General features: G+C 35.3%; 1 protein-coding gene across 4 annotated transcripts in view; it reads right to left on the bottom strand.

Annotated features, from left to right (window-relative positions):
* The window catches only part of LOC120352669, a 357141-nt gene that overhangs the window by 201383 nt on the left and 130208 nt on the right, over positions 1–25550 (bottom strand). For all 4 annotated transcript variants that reach the window (XM_039434337.1, XM_039434336.1, XM_039434335.1 and 1 more), the window contains one exon: positions 1251–1372. In XM_039434337.1, coding sequence (XP_039290271.1) covers positions 1251–1299 — 49 coding nt within the window. In that variant the 5' untranslated portion in view covers positions 1300–1372. The remainder of the gene's footprint in view (positions 1–1250; positions 1373–25550) is intronic.

A 25550-nucleotide genomic window follows, 5' to 3' on the forward strand; every position in this document is an offset into this window, starting at 1 on the left:
AGTTTCATTTCACCTCAGTATATAGCCCAATTGGAGCCGTCAATGGGCCTTTTTACGACTGTTTTATAACAGCCGTATGAGTCATTGAGATATTTTAAAACAGATTTTGAATATCATAGCAATCTTTGGGCAATAGTGCTTCAACATTTTATCTTCGCTGAGGATATCTATGATATGTGATTGTACTAATAAATATCGATAAATAGTCAAGAGTCAGGAAAAAATTGACCTCTCATCTCATTGTACGAGGGTACATGGATAGGAGGGTTGAGCATGAATACTATGCGGTACAAGACAAAAATAGTTGATATTATTAGAACCTAATTCAAACATGACCAATAAGATAAGCTAGCTCTTATTCGGAAGATCTTCATTGTTGAGTTGGAAACTTTCAGACTGCCCTTCATGAACTAGAACACTTGTCATATTTTATCTGAACGAATAAACATGTCACTAATCTTGCTTAATGAAGGTATTCGAGTTGAAACTTGAATTCATTTGACTGAATAAGTTGTATCGGAGCTGATAAGCTGATTTTAGGAGAGATCGATGAGCATTATTTTGTTCATGCGGAGCTGTAAAACGTCAGAGCAATGAAGAGTTCATGACAATTCAATAAGTCACTTGAAGAGTTTACTGGATTTGAGAAGCCTTTCGTCGAGTCTAAACACTTGAATATCATGCAGAAGAATTCAAGTACCCAAGTGCAAAGCAACTCTTCTTGTTCTGTTCAAAAACACATTGAATTTGAATTCAACATGATATATGAGAGCTGACAGATAATGAGTATTCCAAAGTTGGGAAGAGGATAAATATTCGAAATCGGGAGATAATGTGACTATGATTGATATCTGAGAGCTGGTGAATCTATCCCAATAGGAGTTTTGTGCCTTCTCCAAGCTCTCCTCAAATCAATGTGATTTCTGTGCAAAGTAATGTTATTTTTCTTACATTTAGGTTCGATTGAAATAAAACCCCGATTGAAATAAAACTTCTCCTCTAGTCATATCACAACTCATGACTAAAGAGATCATTAATCTACTCTCAAGTAAGAATTATTTATCTAATATTGGAAATGTCTTTCAATTGGATGTTGATCCCGGAAAATGTATGCCTATAATAGACGGACAATCTTTCAAGTAAGAATCTATTCTTAGCAGTGACACAGTATCAAAACTATCATTCGAAAGAATAATTATTATTCAATGATAAAAAAAGTGTTAAATAAATGAGAAATGAGCTGCTCTTACCGTTTACAGCCAAAAGCAAGAGTAATAATCCAATGTATCGCCACTGCATATCTTCCAAGTCTAAACCACTGCAGCGCTAGCTCAAGTCCATGTTTCAGCTTCACTCGCTCAATGATGTCGCCCTGAAACAATAATATCAGGTCATAGGGGCACTTAATTTAAGGTCAACAATAATATCAGGCCAAAGGGTCAATCTTATCCAAGTAAACATGATGCCCCCTCCATAGACCGTGTGTCTACCTTGAAGAGGTTTGTAATTAACCATGTATACTCTGAAGTAATTTCAGACTTCTAGTACATGGTATTCCCTATAATATAAGTGTTACATTTATTCGGAATTCACATTATATGGAGTATTCAGTATAGTATTGCAGTGATTGGAGACATAATTATTTTTACTGCGAGCATTGAATTGCTTCGACTATTGTACTAAAATTTCTCAGTATTAGTTTGTCATTCAATAGTCTTCAATAGCATATGGTTGTGCAACAATATCCTATGTAAGCTTACAACTCTGAACAATATCGAATTCAAGGCACATTGAGACTAGTTCAGTGATCCAGAAGTCAATCAGGTGCGACTGTGACCTCTGAAACTAGACCTGAGCCAGTGTGATCGTATTATCAATAGAGAATGATGGTCGATGTAACAGGATTAGATTCCAAGTATGAGGTCGATTCAATCACGTTTTATCAAGAATGCTATTAAATTATGTACAGGAGTCGTAACCATCTAATTACATTCTATACTCTCTGGTCGTAACTTGGTACTTGAATACGATAATTACAGTATTGTATAAAATGCAGTTACAAAAAGTACACGATTGAATGATCCCGCTTAGATATATTCTCTTTTTCATCTCTGTTACAAAAAGTACACGATTGAATGATCCCGCTCAGATATATTCTCTTTTTCATCTCTGGATGAACTGGATTTATTCCTCACAGAAGGCATTTTTCTAGCAATACTTTACTGGAAATATTTTTCAAATTGTGGTTCAAAAATGATTTGAAAATAAGATATTCAGCCTTTTCTAACCGTGGGCGTTATTCTGCGATTCTCATATTACATCAAAGACTGCGAATTCAGTCAATTTCGATGATCAATACCCTCCAGTTTTCATTGTGAAGAGTTTTCTTCTCAGAAATTCAGGGGAAAATAGAGGTTTGATAAGATGTCGAAAGCAGGTAAATCTTTAATGTTCATCTTCAAAGAATGATTATACTCGTGAAATTATGAAGATCTTCAAAGTACTTAGTTAAAGAACTAATTTTGCCGTATTCGACATCATTGATGTTAGACTGTATATGTTTGATATTGACCTTTACAAAGAGATCAATATAGTGTGGGATGATAGGTGGGTTGCTCATACGAATAAAATTATCGTGGTCTCATTAATTAGGACGTGAAACTAATCTAGTAATATCATTCTCCGTGTTGCAGCCTTCTCTCTATTAAATTTCTCTCTAATGCTATACTGTTATTTACACTTACTATACAACACTACTCATTATGCTGTTCAACCTCAAATTTTTGCAGAAATCAAATTTTGTAATGCATTCAACTTCCAATACTGAATATGATTCATGAGTTGCAATATGGCTTCCCGGTGGTTCGGATCTCACCTGAAACTGTAGGTCCAATAACCTCTCATTATCATCCGCCTCATTACGCACGCACAAGCCTAGAGCACATATGCGAGCATCACCCTCGGTAAAAAAATTCCCTCCCAACATCAATTGAACTCCTGACGTTGAAATGAATGTATTACTCTGATTGTGTTCCCCAAAAATTAGTGGATTAATATTCATTTATGGATTTTATTGGTGGGGAGTTCCTGTCGAAAGTTCCACCTCGCCTGAATATATATCATTTGAGCCGTCAATGGGCCTTACGACTGTCATACTTCATCCGGGACCTCAGTTTAACGTGCCCATCCGATGAAATTTGATTACAACCATAGTATCGGATAAAGCATGATATTGATAGTAGATGAGAGATATTTTTTACCGAGTGTGATGCCCACATAGATTCCAGCTTCATGTCTGGCTGATGGTGAGATGCGAAGATGCTCACAGATAAAAGAATGTACAGTTTTGAGTTTATTGGAGAGTGATTACTTCAATTTATAAATTACATTTTTCTAAATTCTTCACAGTTGGTTTCAATGGTCACTCGTCTAACGGGAATTGCAGGCCTAAGTATCTTAACTTACCTTTGAGAACAGCAAGACCACGAAGCCAATTGTTTCCCAAAACTTTCGTAGGGAAAAATTCATCAGCTTCAAACTATAATCTTTGATTTATCAAGAAATTGTCTCATTTCTTAAACTTTTAGATATATTCTCTGAATGAAAAATTGAAAATACTTCAAATATCCATAATTACTTGTATATTATACACAATATAATTATTATAAATTATTATTATTATTTCATCTTTAACAATATAAGTTTCAGTTGCAACACCATTATATTGATTCGTACAGTATGGATTATTCACTCCTCTCTGAATGTCTGTGCTCTTCTTACAACTCTAGTGAATTATTCAATTTCTCAGTTACAGAGCCAAATTCAGTGTATCAGTCTTGTATTTATAATGCAGTCTTCCTCTGTCTCCTGTTCTCTCACTCTCCTCTTCTCCTTCTCCTTTCACTCTTCCTCCCTCAAACGTCCTGTTTTTGTTCCATCAGCCCTCTTTACGAAATTCATTTACATTACTGTCACAGATAACAGTTAGTTGGATGCATAAGGAAAAACTGTCTCACTCACCACGTTGACCTCTTTTTCAACAGAGATCCTTCCATGCCCTCTTTTTTCTTTTGTTATCCTCATCCTCTCATTCCTCAATCTTCAAAGCTCTTATCCATCAGAGTTTCTTCTCAGCAATTTTTTCATCATTTCCCCTTTTTTCTCAATCCTCTTTTCCTCTGACATATTTTTTCATACAAATTCCTTATCTATATTCTTTTTCCATCCATTCCACTCTATTTCATCATCTTTGTTTCCTCTGACCGTTTTTATTCGGATTCCTTTTCCAACCTCTCTCTCTTCTCTCACTTTAATTCTAAATCCTCATTTTGCTATAATATTTTCTCTCACTTTTTTTCTCCTCAACTGTTATCCAATCGTCATTCCTCTCTGACCTTTTTTCAACCAAGTTCCTTTCCACTCCCTATTTCCTTCTTTTTCCTCTCTGTTACTGATCTCCCTCCGAACCTGGCCTACTCTCTAACAGGGAATAATCAGTTTTGTGTCAGCCACCTGACCCGTTGGGCCATTCGTTCCCTAACTAGATCTCCCGACATGTGGTCGGCTTTTGAGCGTGAAAACACTTCTCGTATTTCCGTTGCCACTTGAATTTTGTTAGTCACCCAGATCTACCAACCATTTCGAACCTGCTCCATCAACTTCCTGCCTTTGATACGTCACATTCTTCTCTTTATAGAAATTAACATTCTTTAATGACCAATACTCGTTTGACGTGGAATTACAGTTACAAATTCCAAGAGTCTCTTCTTAGTAAGGGAGGATTGAAGAGAACTATTGAATTAGATGAAATTATCGATTTGGAAATTATGACGAAATATACTTGGTTCATCATCATCATTATTATCATCATCATCATCATCATCATCATCATCATCATCATCCATCATGGACTAGGCTTTTAGAGCCTGTTCTGGTGTCCATCGCTTCCTCGGTCTTCCGACGTCTCTTTTTCCATCCAACTGCAACTTCCAAGCTTGTAGTGGAAGACGCGTTGGTGACATACGCCGCAGGTGATTTGTCTACTTCAATCTGTATTTTTTTATTATTTCTGTCAGTGGTTGCACATTGCATTCACTTTGAATTGTTTCATTTCTCATGTAGTTTCGTCTTGAGTATCCTTTGAATGCTGCGCAGAAATCTCATTCCTGATGCCTGATTTCGTGAGTTATCATTCTTTGTCCTTGTCCATACCTCACTATCATATGTCATTAAAGGGATGGCCATTGACCTATAGAACTTAATTTCTTTAATTTTCTGGTCTTACCCTTCAATGTTTGGTGAATAACTGCACAAATTGAGTTAAACTTTGCTATTTTCTGAGGTATATCACATTCTCTGTCATAGGATACATAACAGCCAAGATATTTAAAGTTGCTCACCTGTTCAATTAATTTATTATTCGAAACTATTTTTGGAACGCAATGGCCACTTGCCCCGAAATGCCATTACTGAGCTGAGATCATATTATTCAAATCTGTACTTACAGCTTGAAGCTCATGAATTGACATCTCTTCATAATAAGCTCATATAAGTAGCTTATCCTGACTTTCCTGAAGTATCATTTTCTGTATCGTCCGCAAACATGAGAGAGTTGAGGAAGACTCCCTGTCCAGTTTTAACGCTCGAGTCTACTCTTTGTCGCCAATTGCTAATCACTGATAAACTGATTTTATTAAACGATTATATTAAACGAGTTTATCAGAGATTGACAATGGTGTAATAACCGAAACCGGTCTTTATAATTATCAATAAATCAGTGGTTTTTTGACAATTTCTTAGTCTTTTTCATTCAATATGAATAATTACCACAATATCAACTTCTCAACTACACAACAAGTGAAAATTGCTAATCAGCTCGTCAATATAATAAATTATATTAAATAGCTTAGGTGGAAGTGGGTATCATTTTTCTACTCCTTTGTTGATGATCAACTCTTTCTCAAGTTCACCTTTTATCGGAACAGACGTTTTTGAATACAGTTCAGCAATGCTAGTCACCAAATGTCTTGGGTAGCCTTTATTCAACATTATTTCCCACAACCCTATTGGAATTGTCAACCGCCTTATCACAATCTATGAAGGCCAAAATGTGTTGAGCAGTTGCATTCCCGCCGTTTTTCTATAAGCATTTTAAAGGCCATTCCACACAGCACGTGGCGTGCGTGGCTGGACGCACGCTAGCTACTTTTCAAAACATCGCTTCCTAGCTAATCAAATGAAGCAATTCACATAGCAGCCACGGCCACGCGGCAACGCTTGCTATACTAGCCACGCGTGGCTACCGTTCGCTCTCTGAGCGATCTTTTCAAACGTGTCCGGCCACGTTTTGGTCCGAGCATGCGCAGAACGTATACTAGACGTATACTATCGTATAGAACGTATACTATCATTGTCAGCCTCAAGGTCGCGCATTAAATGATGGAATTCGCCATAGGTCTTCCTTTTTTTATTGATTGGATATACCCACTGGTCCCGTGCTGTCACTGAATACAATAAAACCAGCTCATTATCACTACTACTGCTGCTGCTGGAGTCATCAAACCAAGGTAAGCCACAAGAAAATCCAGATTCACACCACGGGACCGTCGGAGTTGACATCTTCCTGCATACTGACGGGAAACGTGGCCGGTATAGCATCACAACAGTCGTGGCGGTGTGAATTGGCATGTGGCTAGCGTAGCCGGCGTGGCGTGCGTCCAGCCACGCACGCCACGTGCTGTGTGGAATGGCCTTTAGAGTGAAGACTGCATCAATACATGAACAACCCATACTGAATTCCATCTGGCTCTCTGTAATCAGAGCATCTGTTATATGCTGCAGCCTCCCTGTCAATATAATCAACTATCATTTATGACGTTATTCTTTATATTTAAATAACGATTAGCCTCCTGCTTGGCATCAGTCGGTAGAGCATGAAATATTTGATATAATTATAAAAATTAGGTCGTGGTTTTTTAATAGGACATAGTCTCATAAAAATCTTCATAGGCCCAGGTATGAGCTTCCCCTATAACTCTTGTAATTCATTAAAAAAATAAATATAAATATATATATATATATATATATATATATATATATATATATATTATATATATATATATATATATATATATATGATACTACTTATCCTATAGTGTTGAGGAATTAAAATAAATTGCACACCATAAACAATTTGATACATATATTAACAAATATTGCAAAAAATAGATCAGGGCAAAAAATATAAAGAGCGACAAAAAATATATAATATAAAAATAGAACACTAATTGAAATCAGTGAAATATCACAGGCTAAATATTATTTTTTAAATTTATAGCACGAAACGTTACCATGTGCTTTTATCTTTTAATCATATGCATCCTTTTGTATGTAGCTGCGATATAAGCTGGCTAATACTTGTCGACTTGGACAATTCTATTAAAAATAGGTTCCTTAAAATCAGCTTGATAAATTGGCAACTAATAATCCAAATATATATCTTAAATTCTCTAGTATCTAGTAGATTTCTTTGTAATGAATGAATGCAAGATTCGGCACCTGATGGAATAAGTAGAGCAATTCATTTAGTGAATCAGAGCTACAACAAATTATCGCAAATTATATTGCAAAATTAAAGATCATATGAATATGCATTAATAGCCTAGATTTTATACTTCTTTGATTTATTAGAATTTTCTGAAATGTACTGATTCATTATTCCTTTAATAAAATACCTTTAATACTATATTTACTTGCGCAAGTATTTTTTATTAAATTCTTAATTTATAAGAAAACCCTTTCGACGAGCTAGCTTTGATTATTAGATGAATTCGAAGCACTAAGGGCGCCCATCACTAATTCAATTTTCTCACTCACGTGTCGAAATCTTCTTATGAGCCGCTGATGTCGATCCAACTCCTGGTGGTCCTGGACTATGGTAGCCGGAATCGTCTCTTCCAAGGGGTTACAAAAATTATTTAAAATTGAAAATGACTTCTGCTTTATAAGAGCATCACAAAGTCTCATAAGAAATTTAATAATTCAAACTAACTTTAGCTTTTACAAGTTATAGGTTAGTATTACGCTCTAAAATATTTAGGGTCCTCTCATGGTGGCATTTGGCAGGCGAGTGTTCGTTCTCCTTCCTCAATTTTACAATTCTTATTTCCGACTTTCAAATTTACATAAAATTTGAATATCCTAGTCCTCCGCCATTTAAGGTTCAAATAGACCGTACTAAAATATTAAATTATTACTTATGTTGTATGTTTAATAATTTCTTTGCCTTCGGGCCATATCTATAACATAGACTATATAACATTTTTACATAAATCCTAATCATTTGTATAAATATATATAAATATTTTTGAATTGGCATACTATTGCCGCCCATCAACTGCCATTATGTGATTGGTGCATGCAAATTGTTTCAGTATTCATGCGCTTGGTAACCTCCTATTTCCTGGATACATTTAATTATTTTTATTAGGTTTTTTAAGTATGCTCTCTACATGCTAGTTAATATTCTATATACTACTATTTATTTCATGCTTCCTAATAGTTAGCCACGTGACCTTTTGTTCTTCCAAATTGCATACCGTTTTGCCGCAATAGATCTCTGCCAAGGGGTTTGGTCAGATTCTACGTTGCATGGCTCGATCGATCGTTAGGTCGCCGATCACTGAATGTTTATACCTAACCTCAATCTTCAAAATTTTATATAATATTATATATTAGCAAAAAATTATTTCAATTCCTTTTAGGCTATTGTACCTTTTAGCCAGGACAAGCTGATGCTATCTAATCTTTATGTTATCTCTTTGGCGATATTAGCCAGTTACTTTACTCAGACCTATTAGTACTTCAGCTAGGGATTTTTATATCTACCCAAATTTCAAATATGTTACACATTTTAATATCATCAACTATCGATTCACTTTAGAAGCGAATATCTTATAGATTGTGTCCAAAAGCCTTCACTCTATGATTTTTACGATCAGTTCTATCACCTTTTTTGAAAAGAGAGATAACTTTAGACTTAGACCATGACTTGGGCACACCATGAGTTTTCCAGCATACATTTAATATAATTATGTATAGTAGTCTCAGATGGAGAATGAATCCTCCATATCTGATAAGTTCAGTGTTTATTCCTCCTGGACCCGGAGCTTAACGATTTTTGCAGCTTTTATCGCGCTCTCCAACTCTTCCATTGTTATTTCATCAACGCAGAGTTGGACACATTTTTCAAAACTTAGATCTCTCATTGAATCATCGAACCACAAGTTTTTATGAAGTTTCAGCCATTCATCTATGAAAAGACAGTTCACTCCAGCAGCATCTCTTTTTTCTGGTTCATTGATCTCATGAACTTATAAGCCAATTCCTGGCGGCCAAACAGATCGTCCTCGACGGTGGTGATGAGGGTGTCCCATACTGATTGATGAGCTCCCCTAAAAACAGATCTGGCATGATTTCGGGCTTGACAATAATATAGACATCTGTTGTTCTCAGACCGATTTTGCAGCGAGCGTTTGTACAAACACTGCTTCTCATGAACTGCTTGTCTCAAATCCTCATTCCATATTCTCAAGCCTTTTATTTTTTGGAAGCTTCCTTCTCAAGCCAACTGCTTCGGCAGCAGCTGATTTTATTGCAGTACTTATATTGTTCCATTATTCTTCTTCCAGGTCATTTTCAGTTGGTAGTGTCATTAGTTTATCTGTAACTCGTCTTTGATAGAAGTATTTTGATGCAAGAGAGATATCTCGCAAGAGAGACACTTTGAGAACTTCATCAACATTTTGACACTTTGAATTCCGAGAGCGCTTCCATCTCTTCAATTCAATTCAATTTTCATGAATCAACTTCGCCGACTACCATGAAATGAGCTGAGTTCAAATCAAAACCTCTGAAAACTTGAACATCCCTCATCTGACCAGTCAATCTTTGATTTATGATAATGTAATCAATGATTGATCTATATCCTCTGGCAGTCCAGATGAATTTATAAATATCTTTTTTTCTATAGAAAGTATTAGTTATGTTCAAATTGTTGAATGTTACAAAATCTCTGAGTTTATTACCATTCATGTTTGTAACCGTCTCTTCAAAAGTCCCAACACAATTTGGTATGCAATTATTTCCAACCCTCTCATTAAAATCACCCAGCAACAAAAAGAGACTACTCTTTTATACTGTTTGTCCAATTTGGGGTTCTGCCACTGAGACATAATTATGTATGTCCATGTTTCACCTGATAAGTGGAAATGACGGTGTAACAGTAGACTATTGTGATTAAGTTGAGGGTCCCCATTTAACAAGAGGAGTGGTAAATCACAACCTACGAGGAGTCAGTTCAAACTACACTCTTTTTAGAAAGTAATTTATTCTTCTTACACCAAAATTTTTCAATTCACTACCCAATTATATGAAAATAGTTTTCAGGTCTCGTGATAGAATGCAGTCACTTAAATCTATCATCAAGAAATGGCTGCTGAGCCTTACCCGAGAGGATCTTGAAACCATGTACAAACCTACGATTCAAATGTTGAATGATGAATGGTCTATTGTTGCCAAAACTGATGTTTTTTTTTCTTTTTCATTTATATTTTATTACATATTTCGAAATTCTGTTTAAATAATGTATGAAAAAGTGTTTGAGTTGAATTCATTGTTTCATATTGACTGGCCCATTATTCTTATTCGATATCATTTTTGTGAGTAGATAATGTTTGTTTTTCTTTTGTCCTGCATGATGAATAATAGACTGTTGTGATTATTAATATTAGATTGATTTGCCATGTATTTTCTTTGTTGAATCAGTATTAGCCAGCTTTCTCTGTCTCTGTTTTGTTCATTGTCTAACTGCATTGCTCTCTAACTGTACTCCATCATGCAGACGTGATTTTTATCACTTGCATGATTGACTATTTCCACATTTTTCCATTTATAGCTCTAGTGTAGGTGAAAAAGGAGATTTGTCAGTATTGTTATTTCTCTTTTTATATTCAAGTGATGAATTTCCTTTATGTATTATAATCCATTATCATTATCATTTTGTTACTCTTGCACAAGCTGTTTGTTTATTTTGTTTTTTTTTCTTGTTTTGTGGAAATAAAGATATTATTATTACAACAGATCATCATTTGGATTGACGGCTGCTATAGATTTTTGAAGTTGTTTGTAGAAAGTTTCTGTTTCTTCTTTTTTAAAGGGTCATTTGAGTCTTCTGGAGCAAAAACTTCGATAACTATGGAGTTGCCTCTGTCATGTCGAATTCTCACAGATATTATTCGCTCGCTTATAAATTTTCAGTCTGCTATGTTTTTTCCTAACTTTTATCTACAAATACTGCAACTCTCTTGCTGGCTCGCTGGCTCTTTCCAACTCCACTGAACAACATAAGGTAGTTTCCCTGTAACAGCTAATTCGTCGTTTTTTCCTGGTCTCCGTAATGACAGCTAATTTTATTCTGTTCTCATATAATTTTCGGGCCAGTCCACATTCTTTGTTCGTTAAACCTCTTACGTCCCATGTCGCAATTTTTAAAGTTTCCGATATCTATTTATTCTTTGAATTAACAGTTCCATTATTTTCTTTCCGATTAATCCTGTCCTTGTCCGAGGCTTGGTTTGTACACTTGCCAGTATTTTTTAATGTCCTCCAGCCAGGTTACAGGCCCTGCGTGAGGTAAGACCAATGGTGGGACTCCTACTTCAGAGCACCCGGACGCACTCTGAATTTCATTCGGAGACCCAACTCCTATGCCTAACTCCTATTCCCTAACTCCTATGCCTAACTCCTATTCCCTAACTCCTATGCCTAACTCCTATTCCCAACTCCTAAGGGTCATTTGCCTTCAGAGCCATGAATAAATATATATGAATATGATACTTATACAATAGTGATGAGGAATAATAAATAAATTGCACACCATAAACGTTTCATACATATATTACACAAATAATGCAAAAAAAAATAAATCGAGGCAAAAAATATAAAAGAGTGATAAAAATATAATATAAAAATAGAACAATAATTGAAATCAATAAAAATATCACAGGCTAAACTTTATATTCTAGATTTATGGCACGAATCATTACCATGTGCCTTTATCTTAAAATCATATGCATTCTTTGCATGTAGCTGCGATATGCGCTTGCTAATACTTGTTGACTTGGACAATTCAATTAAAAATGTGTGCTTTAAGATCAGCTTGATAAATTAGCCACTAATAATCCAAATATATATATATATTAAAATCTCTAGTACTTAGTAGATTTCTTTATATCGAATATATATTTTTATCTCAGGGTGCAAGATTCGGCACCTGACGGAATAGGTAGAGCCATTCATCTAGTGAATTAGAGCTATAATAAACTATCGCAAATTATATTGCAAAAATTAAATGTCATATGCATATGTTTTAATAGCCTAGATTTTATACTTCTTTGATTTAATAGAAATTTCTGAAATATTGATCTATATTTTTCTTTCAATAAAATACCTTTAATACTAATTTTACTTGCGCAAGTATTACTCTTATAATTTCTTAATTTATAATAAAAACCCTTTCGGCGAGCTAGCTTTGATCATCAGATTAATTCGAAGCACTAGGGCGCCCATCACTAATTCAAATTATCACTCACGTGTCGAAAATCTTCTTGTAAGCCGCCGATGTCGATCCAACTCCATGTGGTCCGGGAATATGGTAGCCGGAATCGTCTCTTCCAAGGGGTTATAAATTTATTTAAAAAAATGAAAGTGACTTCTGCTTCACAATAGCATCACGAAGTCTTTTAAGAAATTTAATAATTTAATTTAACTTTAACTTTTACAAAATCATTATCAAGGTACTACGCTCTACAATATTTGGGGTCCTCTCCTGGTGGCATTTGGTTGGCGAGTGCTGGTTCTCCTCTCTCAAGTTTTACCGATCCTATTTCCGACTTTCAAATTAGCATAAAATTTAAATATCTTAGTCCTCCGCCATTGGGTTCAAATAGATCTTACAAAAAATGCCAAAATATTGCTTAGATTGTATGATTAATAATTTCTTTGCATTCGAGCCATATCGATAACATAGACTATACAAAGTTTAACACAAAAATCTAGTACATTTATATAAATATATAGAAATATTTTTGAATTGGCTACAGTTGCCGCCTATTAACTGCCGTTTTACTATTGGTGCATGCAAATTTTATTCGGTATTCATGCGCCTGGTACCTCTTATTTCCTGAATACATTAAATTATTTTTATTTGGTTTTTTATTATGCTCTTTACATGCTAGCTAATATTCTATACATTAATATTAATTCCATGCTACCTAATAATTAGCCACGTGATCAGATGTTTTTTCACATTGCACACCATCTGATTGCAATAAAGCTCTGCCAAGGGGTTTTGGTCAGATTCTACGTTTCTCGGTTTGATCGATCTCTAGGTCACCGATCCGTGAATACATGTACATAACCTCAATCTTCAAATATTTTATATAATAATCTATTTATGAGCAATAAAATTCCTTCAAATCCTTTTTAGGTTTTTGTACCATTTAGCCAGAACAAGCTGATGCTATCTAATCTTAGTTATTATCTATTTGGCGATATTAGCCAGTTACTTTATTTTCAGACCTATTACTGTTTCTGTTAGGAATTTTTATCTACCCAAATTTAATACTTTACAAGGGTCATTTGAGTCTTCTGGAGCAAAAACTTCGATAACTATGGAGTTGCCTCTGTCATGTCGAATTCTCACAGATATTATTCGCTCGCTTATAAATTTTCAGTCTGCTATGTTTTTTCCTAACTTTTATCTACAAATACTGCAACTCTCTTGCTGGCTCGCTGGCTCTTTCCAACTCCACTGAACAACATAAGGTAGTTTCCCTGTAACAGCTAATTCGTCGTTTTTTCCTGGTCTCCGTAATGACAGCTAATTTTATTCTGTTCTCATATAATTTTCGGGCCAGTCCACATTCTTTGTTCGTTAAACCTCTTACGTCCCATGTCGCAATTTTTAAAGTTTCCGATATCTATTTATTCTTTGAATTAACAGTTCCATTATTTTCTTTCCGATTAATCCTGTCCTTGTCCGAGGCTTGGTTTGTACACTTGCCAGTATTTTTCGGGCCAGTCCACATTCTTTGTTCGTTAAACCTCTTACGTCCCATGTCGCAATTTTTAAAGTTTCCGATATCTATTTATTCTTTGAATTAACAGTTCCATTATTTTCTTTCCGATTAATCCTGTCCTTGTCCGAGGCTTGGTTTGTACACTTGCCAGTATTTTTTAATGTCCTCCAGCCAGGTTACAGGCCCTGCGTGAGGTAAGACCAATAGTGGGACTCCTACTTCAGAGCACCCGGACGCACTCTGAATTTCATTCGGAGACCCAACTCCTATGCCTAACTCCTATTCCCTAACTCCTATGCCTAACTCCTATTCCCAACTCCTAAGGGTCATTTGCCTTCAGAGCCATTGACCATGTTCCGTTTTAGTTCACTCAATCCTATCCTTCTTTAGATTGAGTTATCCAGCCGCACCATCGTGGAGGCACACATCCTCAGGTTATATGAGATGTTAAATAAAGGATACACTCTGAGGATGCCGAAATAAAGCGGCCAAATACTTGTCTTTGTCCATATGTTTAACTATACAGAGTGAGTCATATGTATGGGAATCCTTCAATAAATTGGAGACTGTAACTTTCAGGATAATTTATTGGTCAAATACTCCACCTTTTGATGAACAACTGAATTTCAACCCCTTATAAGGTGGTGACTTAGGGGTTGTAAACACCCATTATGTGGTACATCATTCTGAAGGCCTTTTTAAACAAGGAAGATGACACCGATAAAATTGTTCTATGATACTTGTATCCAAAATGACTGCTGATTGAAGTTTTAGTTTTTGAAGAAGTGAGGGTATGTAACTCAAATATTTTGAATGTAAACACCCATTGTGTATTACATAATTTGAAAGGCCTTCTCAGAACGAGAAAGATGACATCAATAGAAATGTTCTATGATAATTTTGCCCAAAATGGCGGCTGATTAAAATTTATCAATTATTTATTAAAAAACTCTAACTTCAATCATCCGCCATTTTGAATAAAAGTATTATAGAACATTTTTATTGATGTCATCTCTTTTGTATTAGAGAGGCCTTGGAAATGATGTTCCACACAATGGGTGTTAACATTTAAAATATTTGAGTTACATCCCCTCATTTCTTTAGAAACTGAAACTTCAATCAGCAGTCATTTTGGATACAAGTATCAGAACAATTTTATCGGTGCCATCTTCCTTGTTTCAAAAAGGCCTTTAGAATAATATACCACATAATGGGTGTTTACATTTAAAATTTCCGAACTACAACCCCTAAGTCACCCCCTTATGAGGGGTTGAAATTCAGTTGTATGTCGAAAGGTAGAGTGTTTGACCAATAACTTATCCTGAAAGTTACAGTAATATATCTACAACACTCTCCAATTTATTGAAGGGTTTCCATAGATATGACTCACTCTGTATATTGCTCAATTGCTTATAAAACTATATTGCAAATTATATAACTTTCATATTGCAACTCCAGGATCAACACAATGTTAACTATAGCCGATAGCTCATCATGTTTGGTTCAGCAGCTCAGCATTACAAGTATTCGTCATTAATTATTCAGAGTTCGATTTTGCATTACTGCATTCATTTCCAACCAGTTTCTATTGAATCAAGTTCATCCATATGAGGGAGTGAAGGCTATAAACAATAGTTGACACAACTTAATAGTTCCAACAACAGTAGAGTCTCTTTCATTCCTAGTTTCTCTCTATTTCATGACTGGATAATTAATTTGTCTACCTCTGAAACTCATTGTTTCCTGATCTAGATTGTGAGACTCATAGAATCCCTCGAACTCTATGATTTCTCGATTGAGAAGTAGAACTTTCCTTTTCAACATAGACGCAATCATCCTAATTCAACTGATTCAATCGAGATGTTCAACGAACATGTTTAACGATCCCCGTTTGGTATTGCATTAGTTGATTATTTGATTGTAATGCAAAAATCTTACATCTCTCATCAACTGATATGCTACACCAAGATATGGATTCCAGCTTGAACAAGGCTATAATCGATTGAGAGGAAAGAAGATTGAAAGGAGAAACCGCAATCACTTAGCACTTGTATTTGTGAGCTTATAAAAGTGATTACTCAAAATCAGTTTTATTGTTTTACTACTTGTAAATTCTAGTTCACAGTGCTTTCATCGATACTGATTCATGCATTGTGGCTATTCATTTTAGTCCATGACAGATATCTTAGGTAGCTACTGTGAATCTTGTTGCGATCCACTCTCACACGTACATGTTTGTTTACTTCGTCTCTCGGCTCCCAGAACATAATATTATAGGAAATACCATAATCTAGAATAGGCCCATTGTAGTACAGAATAATTTATATGCAATTACTGGAGTCTCCAACAGACACAATTTCCAGTATACCTATTGTTATCTTTTGGGTCTTGGCGTACTACTTATGTACGATAATAAACCTCAGTAGTGTGAGAGCCAGATATACGAGAAATCGTAAACAGTCCTTGCATATAACATCAGACAACCATTACTGTTTGATCTATACTGGAACTCATTAAATTCGCGTCCTATGGAGTGGCTTTTGCACCATTATAGTCCTACAGATCATAAAATAGTTATGTCCATCTCTGTCATAGATCTGATGATCTAGTGAGTTGAATTCCTTCTGATACCCTTTTCTGACTTCGATTTTAGGTTGGACTGCACTAAGTATCACTGACTCAGTTATGTTGGAAGGTACATTATGTGCCTTCACCCTTCACACATCCATAACTTTGTTCTGAAAAAGCGGTTTCATTTGAAAATTTGAATGATTAATGCATCATAGGATGTTTGATGGATCAAACCTTTCACATCTGCCAAAATCAGTCTATACTTGTGTTAATTTTATCTTGACAATATAAAGACAGAAAGATTAAATGCAGAAACAAACTAGGAATATGATCTCGTCAAGTACAAAATTAATCCAATTAGCTTGAGAAGTTGTCATTGGTCAGAATCATATATTTAATTCTTCACATTGAATAATCAACGCGGTTTTGACACTTCTAATGGAAGGATGATTGTTTGAGACAAGCTCTATTAGCAGATAGTCTTGAAGGCAGTCGAGCTTGAAATTCAAGTAGAATTAAGCCGGCTCCAGAAATGTGTCATTTGGCAAGCAGCGAATGTTCGGCGTTCGTCTTGATATTTGCCGATTAACAAGCACACATCTACAAACATGCGTGGTTTGCCGAGCACTTGCTCGTTTTGGGAATAGCAAATACTCGTCAACTGAATGTCATCTACTGTCAACATGAAACAGCTGTTATGAAGCTAAGGTGAACGTGATATTTTCGAGCTGAAAATTTAAGTGGTTTAATTCTTTATTTTACTTTATCAGTCTTCCCAGCAGTTCTTTGTGAATTTAAAGTCTGTTTCATGTTTTTACGAAAGTTTTACTATCAATCTATCCAAATTTAACATTTTTGTTTGTTCTATTCTGATCTATATTCTCAGATTGTGATTGGTGTAGAAACTGAAATGGACTTAACCTATGTATAATATTTGGACAATTTGAAACTAAATTAGGAAATTGGAAAAGTTTTAGGCTATAGCCTGTTTTTCTTTTTCGATCATTGTATTGTTTGTGCTTACCAAATAAATGAATAAATAAATAAACATGGATCTCGATATTGAAGATGCTCTTCTTGCTTATCCTGCTTTTATGAACAAACCAAACTAACCCTATGGGTCAACTGTAGACATGTTGACATAACTGTATAGGACATGAGAAGTCCTAGAATTCTAACTTCAATTGATAAAAAAATATATTTCTAGACATTTTTAAAACATTAAAATAATTTAGTAACCTGGACGGGACTGGTTATTATCTAGTTCTCATCAAGATTTGAATTATTCATCAACTAGCAGGTAACCCGTGCTCAGCAAGGGTCTATTTTGAAAGTTGACTAATTAAAAACTTCAGCAAGTAGAATCTTGAAGAGCTTGAAGTAGGCCTAAAACCATCTTCGGTTAATTACATGCAAAATTCCAAGTTAATTTCAGTCCAGTAGTTTAGGCGTGATGATGCATGGAACATAATTTTCCTATCCCGTATGTGTATAAGCCAGTTTTTTCTTTATTTTAATATAGATAAGTTCTTCAACTTGGTACTAACATACGTGGCCATACAAGGAAAATCTCCAATTTCAATCTTCAATTTCTAATTTCTAACATCAATCATAATTTCCTTTTAGTGATTTTTCACAAAATAATATCATACTGCAAGGAATGAAATATTCTTTATTTGTTTGATAATTGATTATAATGATTTTATATTCATAGTTTATAGAATCAATTAAAAAATAATGAAAAATCAAAGTTTGGAAAAATTGCACTTGGTGCATTTTCCTTGTACGCCCATGATAATTAATATACAGAACTCAAATCTTGTTTAGAAACCTTCCTCAATTTAATGCCAACCCCACAAAATTGAAATGGGTATTAATTTGGTTACCAATTTCAACCATCTGTTTCGGAGAGGTTGTATCTCTAGGTTATAGTTCTATATTAACATATGGTATGTACATTTCACATGAACATTCGTCCACTTTGATGTGTTCAAAAGTCCCACACCGACCGGGAAAACAACGAGCACGAATGTTCACTGCTTGCCGAATACCAAACATCTATCCACACTACTCGTGATTCGGCGAGTATGCTAGGTGATCGCCGAATGCCGCATGTCTGGAGCCGGCTGAAACAACGAGCACGAATTTTCGCTGCTTGCTGAATAGACAAACATCCATCCACACTACTAGCGATTCGGCGAGTCGCTGCTCGGTGTTTGCCGAATGATGCATGTCTGGAGCCGGCTTTAGATGCAATTTAGATGCACACAAGTAAGATTCCACAATTATTTCAAGTAGGATTCATATTATTTTTTTGCAAAAACCGTTTATTTCTCATTTATTCATTTATTCATATTCATAGACAATAGATACAATGCAGATACAATATTGCATTATGTACACTGAATCGCCGAATGAATAGAAATGAATGAGAATTCATGAGAATAAAAAAAGTAACAAAGGGTTCGTGAATGTTCCCAAATAGTGAAACTATTCAATATACACCCGCATTATAACAAACTATAGACTCATCCCTCTGGAATTGGTATAAATCAATCAACAGTTCAATAAATTTATACATTCATGACTCAGCCACAAAGTATAGCGTACTTTGAATACAAAATTCAACCCTATTCATGTAATTACTTTGAATTTTTAACTCTGAAGTACTGAACAAGTCTATTTACAGAATATCATCATGGCTGTTCGCTCTTGAAGAGCGGTTCTGGAACCTCAATCAGTAATCATTCCTACCAAATAATTGATCTTGAAGTTTATAAAATTTACGTACCTGAAATCGGAACAATGACGGAATTCAGTATTTCAAGTGAGATTGATGAGTTTCTGGAAATTCCCACTGATATGATGTTATGAAATGATTATATGAAGCCACATGTGTTTGATCTTGACATCCTATACTATTAAACGAGCAACTTCTGTTTATATGTTTAGATGTTTATTATGTTTGTATTTCACCGGATCTCGAAAACGGCTCTAACGATTCTCACGAAATTCAGAACATAGTAGGTGTATAATATAAAGATTCGATTGCACTAGGTCTCATCCCTAGGAAAACTCGCTGAAGGACATTAAAAGGATAATTATTATTCATCCTTGGAAAAACAGCTGATAATAATCATTTCGTCGTCTGTTGGTGATGGAAGTGAGTGGGCGAGTTCATGTGTGTTGGACTGTATCAAAATTGTGACTCAGCTGTAGAACTTTTGTAATTATTCAATCAGGTACTTAGTGCTGATTGCAAAAAGCCGGGTTATTTTCAATCCTGATTAATTCCAGTAGATCCATCTTTTTGAAATGATCTTCTCTGATTTGGTTCGCGTGAATTTAATGTGGATTAAGATTTAATCGGCTTTCATGCAACTGGGCCTTTATGAGGGAATTTTTTGCATTCCTCTGGGAATTAATCTCAATTTACTGTTATTAGATAGAACATTTCTGTGTGAATGTTATGATGATTTCTTCTTTCGTAATAATTTTTTTATGCTCTTGCACTCCAGAGCGAAGCTCGGTCCCGGATATTTATAACTATTCTGCCTATTATAGGTTCTGAGAAGCCTTTTGAGTTCTTCAGTGCATTGTTAGGACTCTTGTGTTTTCTCAGAATTGAAAGACCTTGTCAGTTCAACTAGATTTATCCAAAATTCTGAGACTGAGTCAATTCCATTAATAAAGGCAAATTACCTTTTTACCTTTTGATTGGGAACAACAATACTGTAAGAAGCATTGCAAGTATTCGCTGGCATTTATCCTATATTCAAATACTCTTGCAACGAATTGTAATGATTGGGAGCATTTATACACCAGGAAGCTTTGCAAAAAGTATTTGGAGGTATTTGTAGAATTTCAAGTACTTTGAAGTATTATTATTTCGATGTATGCTCATGAGAGGAGTACATCTTCACCATTAATCACTGATAAAGTTCTGTTATGAAGTCTGTCTATATCATTTCCAGTACTTGTCCTTTAATACACACACGACACGTCAGTCACTCGGCGAATATGTTGAAGCGTGAGACAGCGAGTCGTTATCAGCCAGTTGTCACCGCAAGAAGATTGATAGGTGCGTTCTGTAGGCCTACATCAAACCAGTGGGTGACAAATGATGAGTGTCTGCAAGCAGGACTGAGATTTCTCACGACGTTGGTTTTTGTGAATGAGCCTGCGATTCTGTTGCCATGACAGCCGAAAGTACCAACTCGTGTACTCCTGCTCGATTCGTCACCTTCTTCTGACACTAGTACTTCTAACCCACTTCTGGTCTCGTAAATTAATTTTTGATAAGAACCAAATCTCTGGATTGAAGTTGATTCCGCTTAGAACAATGAGGCACAGAATGATTAGGTTACATGGCTACTATCATAACGCTTTTCTGATTCGAATCGACTCTCGTCTTCTTAATCTAATTTCAATAAAATTACAAATTAAATCTCGGGATCAAAGTATAAGGGCCATTTAGAGAAATTAATGAGAAACATAATGTATCCGTTGTAATAAAAAATAAATTATGACTAAATAAATCACACTGTAACTGAACCTAGTTTCCCCAACCCATCATCGTGGTCAATTTATTTTACATACAAATGAATTTTCTTTGACGGAGTTGGGTCTTTTCAAATAATGAGGGACAGCATAATTAGTAGCCTAGTGTTACATTAATTTGTATTCTGAATGAATTTATTATGTATTATATTGTATTCTGTATCTCTCTCCAATCAATATCTACATTGGAATTATATCCAACGAATTAATAGAGGCATTTGTCTAACTTAATGCTCTTTGAAAAATTACCTTGATTTTCTTTAAAAGCGCTTTTCATCCTCAATAGTTTTGATCTCTTGATTTTCCCCTCATTCCCTGGTTGTTTGTCGCTCTTTGTTTTCCTCTCAAATTCTCTATATTTCTATTTTATTCAATACTCATTACCTTTATTATCTTTATCTATACTCTTTTTCATCTGTGAATGTAAATGTTGAAACATTATGTTTCTCTTCTCCTATTTCTTCTCTTGTACACTTTGTCAACTCTTCTCTTGTTCATCTGCTTTTCCCTGGGCTTCCGGATTCATAAGGACTTCTCACTCTACCTCGCAATTTTTCCTGTTATTATAATATGCTCTATAAACAATCACCTTCATTTGTTTTCCATAGTTTTTAATCGCCATATAGTTATTTTTCCTCTATACCGTACAATTCCTTACTATATTGAAAGTATAGAGAAATAAACACTTCTATTATATGTTTATATAATCTGAAAAATAAACTCTCATATCCTCTTCGATTATAAGCATTTTTTTGTGAAACTCATGATACTTATTCAATTCACTCATTTTTCCTCTACTCCGTCAAAACTTCTGCTCCCATTGGTTCCTTGGCCTGTTGGCTGGAATCAAAGTGTAGTTTTAAAGAGTTTTTTCTTTTTATTCATCCTCCTCATATTATTCCATTGATTGAAGTTTTAAAATTGTTTATATTATATATTACAATTAAAATATGCACATTGGTTTACCAGCTATGTTGCTTCTGTAATGCGATTTTCAAAACAGATTCAATCTGTTTTTTGAGTTAATTTTCAACTTCAAATTAACTTTTTTTTAATTAATTTTCACTGTATAGAAATTAATACTGAGTGAAAATCATTAGAAGGCAATTATAAAATTACCTTGAAGCCCTGTCGTGGTAAGCTGTTTCGAACCCTCATGAAGCAAATAAACTGAAGTGCTCTTCACATGACGATGAAACAAATAAAACCAATCATTGATTCGGAGAGGAAAGCTGCTCATTTTGGGGAAAAATCTGTGCACAGCTGTGGGAATTGGAAATCTCTTGTTTACACTTTCGCGCAGGGAAAGAACCAAATGTAGGATTGCTTTCAGTAATCGAAACGATGATGAAAAATTTAGAAGAGATCAAATTAGATTCGGCCCACACACCGGGTCTCACATTACTGGTCCTTCGTGAATTCGTAGAATTTAATGCGAATTTTTCGAATAACTGGCTGGATCGGAAAGGTTTCAACTCTCCATGTAAATTTGCTGTTATTAGTGTGAGAGGTGGGAGGTTAAGCATTCCCAGTTCATTAAAATTTCAAAGCTTTATTCTGTTCTTTCTCTCTCTCACACTCTATCTCAATCAATCAATCAATCTCTCTCACACTCACTCTCTCTCTCACTCTCTCTCTCTCTCTCTCTCTCTCTCTTTCCCTCTCTCTCGTATAAAGCGTGGCTCAAATTACATTAGGGCGTATATTAATCAGACGTCCCATTCAATATTTCGTGATTGACATTGGAAATGGAACAATCAACGAAAAATCATGTGTTAGATCTCGCGATGACTTCATAAAAATTCAACTCTGTGAGAAATGCTAATTAATGAAAATAGAATGAATCGCTGAATGTATCATTGAAAACTGATAATTAATTTTTGTTGAAGTGATTTCCACCCCTAAATTGAGGAAGTTCAGAGGAATTTTTCATGAAAATTAACAGTTTTTGTAGTGTTGGGTTATTCCTGCTTTCTCTATCCCAATATCTGATTCATTTTATGTTTGTATCGATGAATGGAATAAATTTAAACTATTCAAAATGTTGATACTACTGCGTTCTCCATATCGCGAGTTATCCATCAATTATTATTGTACGATATGAACTCCATAAGTCTATAATATTTATCATTCGAATAGCTTTGGATTCAAATATATAATTCCCATATTGAGATATTTCGCAGCTTCGAGTAATCAAAATAAGAAGCAATCTTTTTTCTAGTATAGTTTGTAAAGAGTGAAGATTGAGTACCTTTCCACAATATAAATTATCAAAATCAATCAAAACTTTGCCAATGAACATATTATATACTAATAGTTCTGTGAACAGTAGGCCTCGCGCAGTTAAAAACCACAGCCTCCTCTAAACTGTCTATCAGAGTGAATTATGTCCTGTCCTGACGTGTCGGCGAGATATCGCTGTGTAAACAACTAATGGCTGATTGAGTTGTTGTATCGACATTAATAATAATTATTATTATTATCATAACAAAAATTTGTTACAAACAACTATTTTACTATCATCAGAAGCTTATCAGTATCGCGTTAGCTCTCATACAGTGCAGACGTACTCGTAGTGTAGTGCAGTAGAAGTAGTGAGTCAGCAGTTGATTGTTCACGGTATTTAAGTGGAACAAAACATTGCATCAAATTTCGGTTAAAATCCGCCGTCTTTATGCAATCGTAGTGACCTACTTTCGCGCGGCCTTCAATTTTCGTTCGCGCTCGCGTTTCCGCGATCGTGAGTGAGTACGAGGGCTTTTCGAAAAGTATGTTCGCAAATTATTGACTATGGCTACGTCAAGTGGAAAATTGTTGAAACTACCCAGTTTTCTTGCCCCGGAGTTTGAAGAGCAAGAAGACGAGGAAAGCAACATCGAGAACATGGACACCACCAAACCATCAGAGATCCAGTGTTCACCGGATCGTTATATTAAATCAAATAAGCTCCATTCAGCCGCCGAGCATGCACTCTTCATCGCCTGGAAGGAGTCGGATGAGAAGAGAAAGCAGCTAGAGAAGAGCAACGTAGAACTTCAGCGGAGAATTGAAGACTTAGAATTGCGATTTCAAAAAATAGAACAGAACATTCAACAACCATGCAGTCCAGCAGTTGCTGAAAACTACTCAACTAATGAGGAGGAGTTGGCAAAAGAGACTGAGTGGATCAGGGCCCGTAACAAACGTACTACAAAGAAGAGGAAACTAAATAGTACTTTGTCTCCTGAACCAAAGAATGAGCCTACTGGTAACCATCGTCAGTTGAACAAAATCACCTCATTGCAGAAGAATAAAGGTGAGGAAGTAAAGAACAAGAAGAAAGAAACGCCACCGCCACCAATCATAGTGGATGGTATAAAGAGCCTGGAGTCTCTTCATAAAAGTTTGAAAAAAGTGACTTCAGATGAAAAATTTAGAATAAAGCTCTTGAGTAGAGAGACTTTCAAAGTAAATTCAGTAGATTCAGAAACGTACAGAAATATTACAAAAGAATTAATCAACGATGGTTTCAACTGGCACTCGTATGAAAACAAACAGGTGAGACCCATAAGAGTGATGATAAAAAAACTTCATCACTCCTGTAGTATAGAATCCATAATGGAGGACTTAAAGGCTAAGGGATTGCTAGTGGTAGATGTAGTGAATAAGTTGAAGTGGAAAACTAAAGAACCATTAGACATGTTCATGGTTTCGTTCAGCGCAGAAGAGAATGTTAAGAAGGTTTTTGAACTTAAACATATTCTGGGTTGCAGAGTAGAAGTTGAAGCATTGAAGAAAGTTAATCTAATACCTCAATGTAAGCGTTGCCAGGCTTTCAACCACACTCAGGCTTATTGCAACAAGGAGGCCAGATGTGTGAAGTGCGCTGGAAAACATGCATCAAAGGAGTGTACGAAACCTAGTGAAGCACTACCGAAATGCATTCATTGTGGTGAAGCTCATCCTGCAAGCTACCGTGGTTGCTCTGTAGCAATTGAGTTACAAAAAATACGTAACTCAAGTAGGGTAGCCAGTAAGAATATAACATCAAAAAATGTTGTCGATTCTCAGGCTCGGAATGTGGCTAATTCTCAAAGTAGGCCCACTCAACATCAAAGTAGGCCCACAGAAAAGAGAATGACTTTCGCCGAAATCGTATCCAAAGAAAATAAATCGCAGATGAAGAAAAATGAAGAAGTAAAAGACACCTCACAAATCCTACAGCTCATCTTATCTAAACTTGATAAACAAGAGAAAATAATTTCATCCCTTCAATCTCGCATCGAGAAATTAGACAATAAT

The sequence above is a fragment of the Nilaparvata lugens genome, chromosome 8 (assembly GCF_014356525.2).
Source record: "Nilaparvata lugens isolate BPH chromosome 8, ASM1435652v1, whole genome shotgun sequence".
Taxonomy (NCBI): domain Eukaryota; kingdom Metazoa; phylum Arthropoda; class Insecta; order Hemiptera; family Delphacidae; genus Nilaparvata; species Nilaparvata lugens.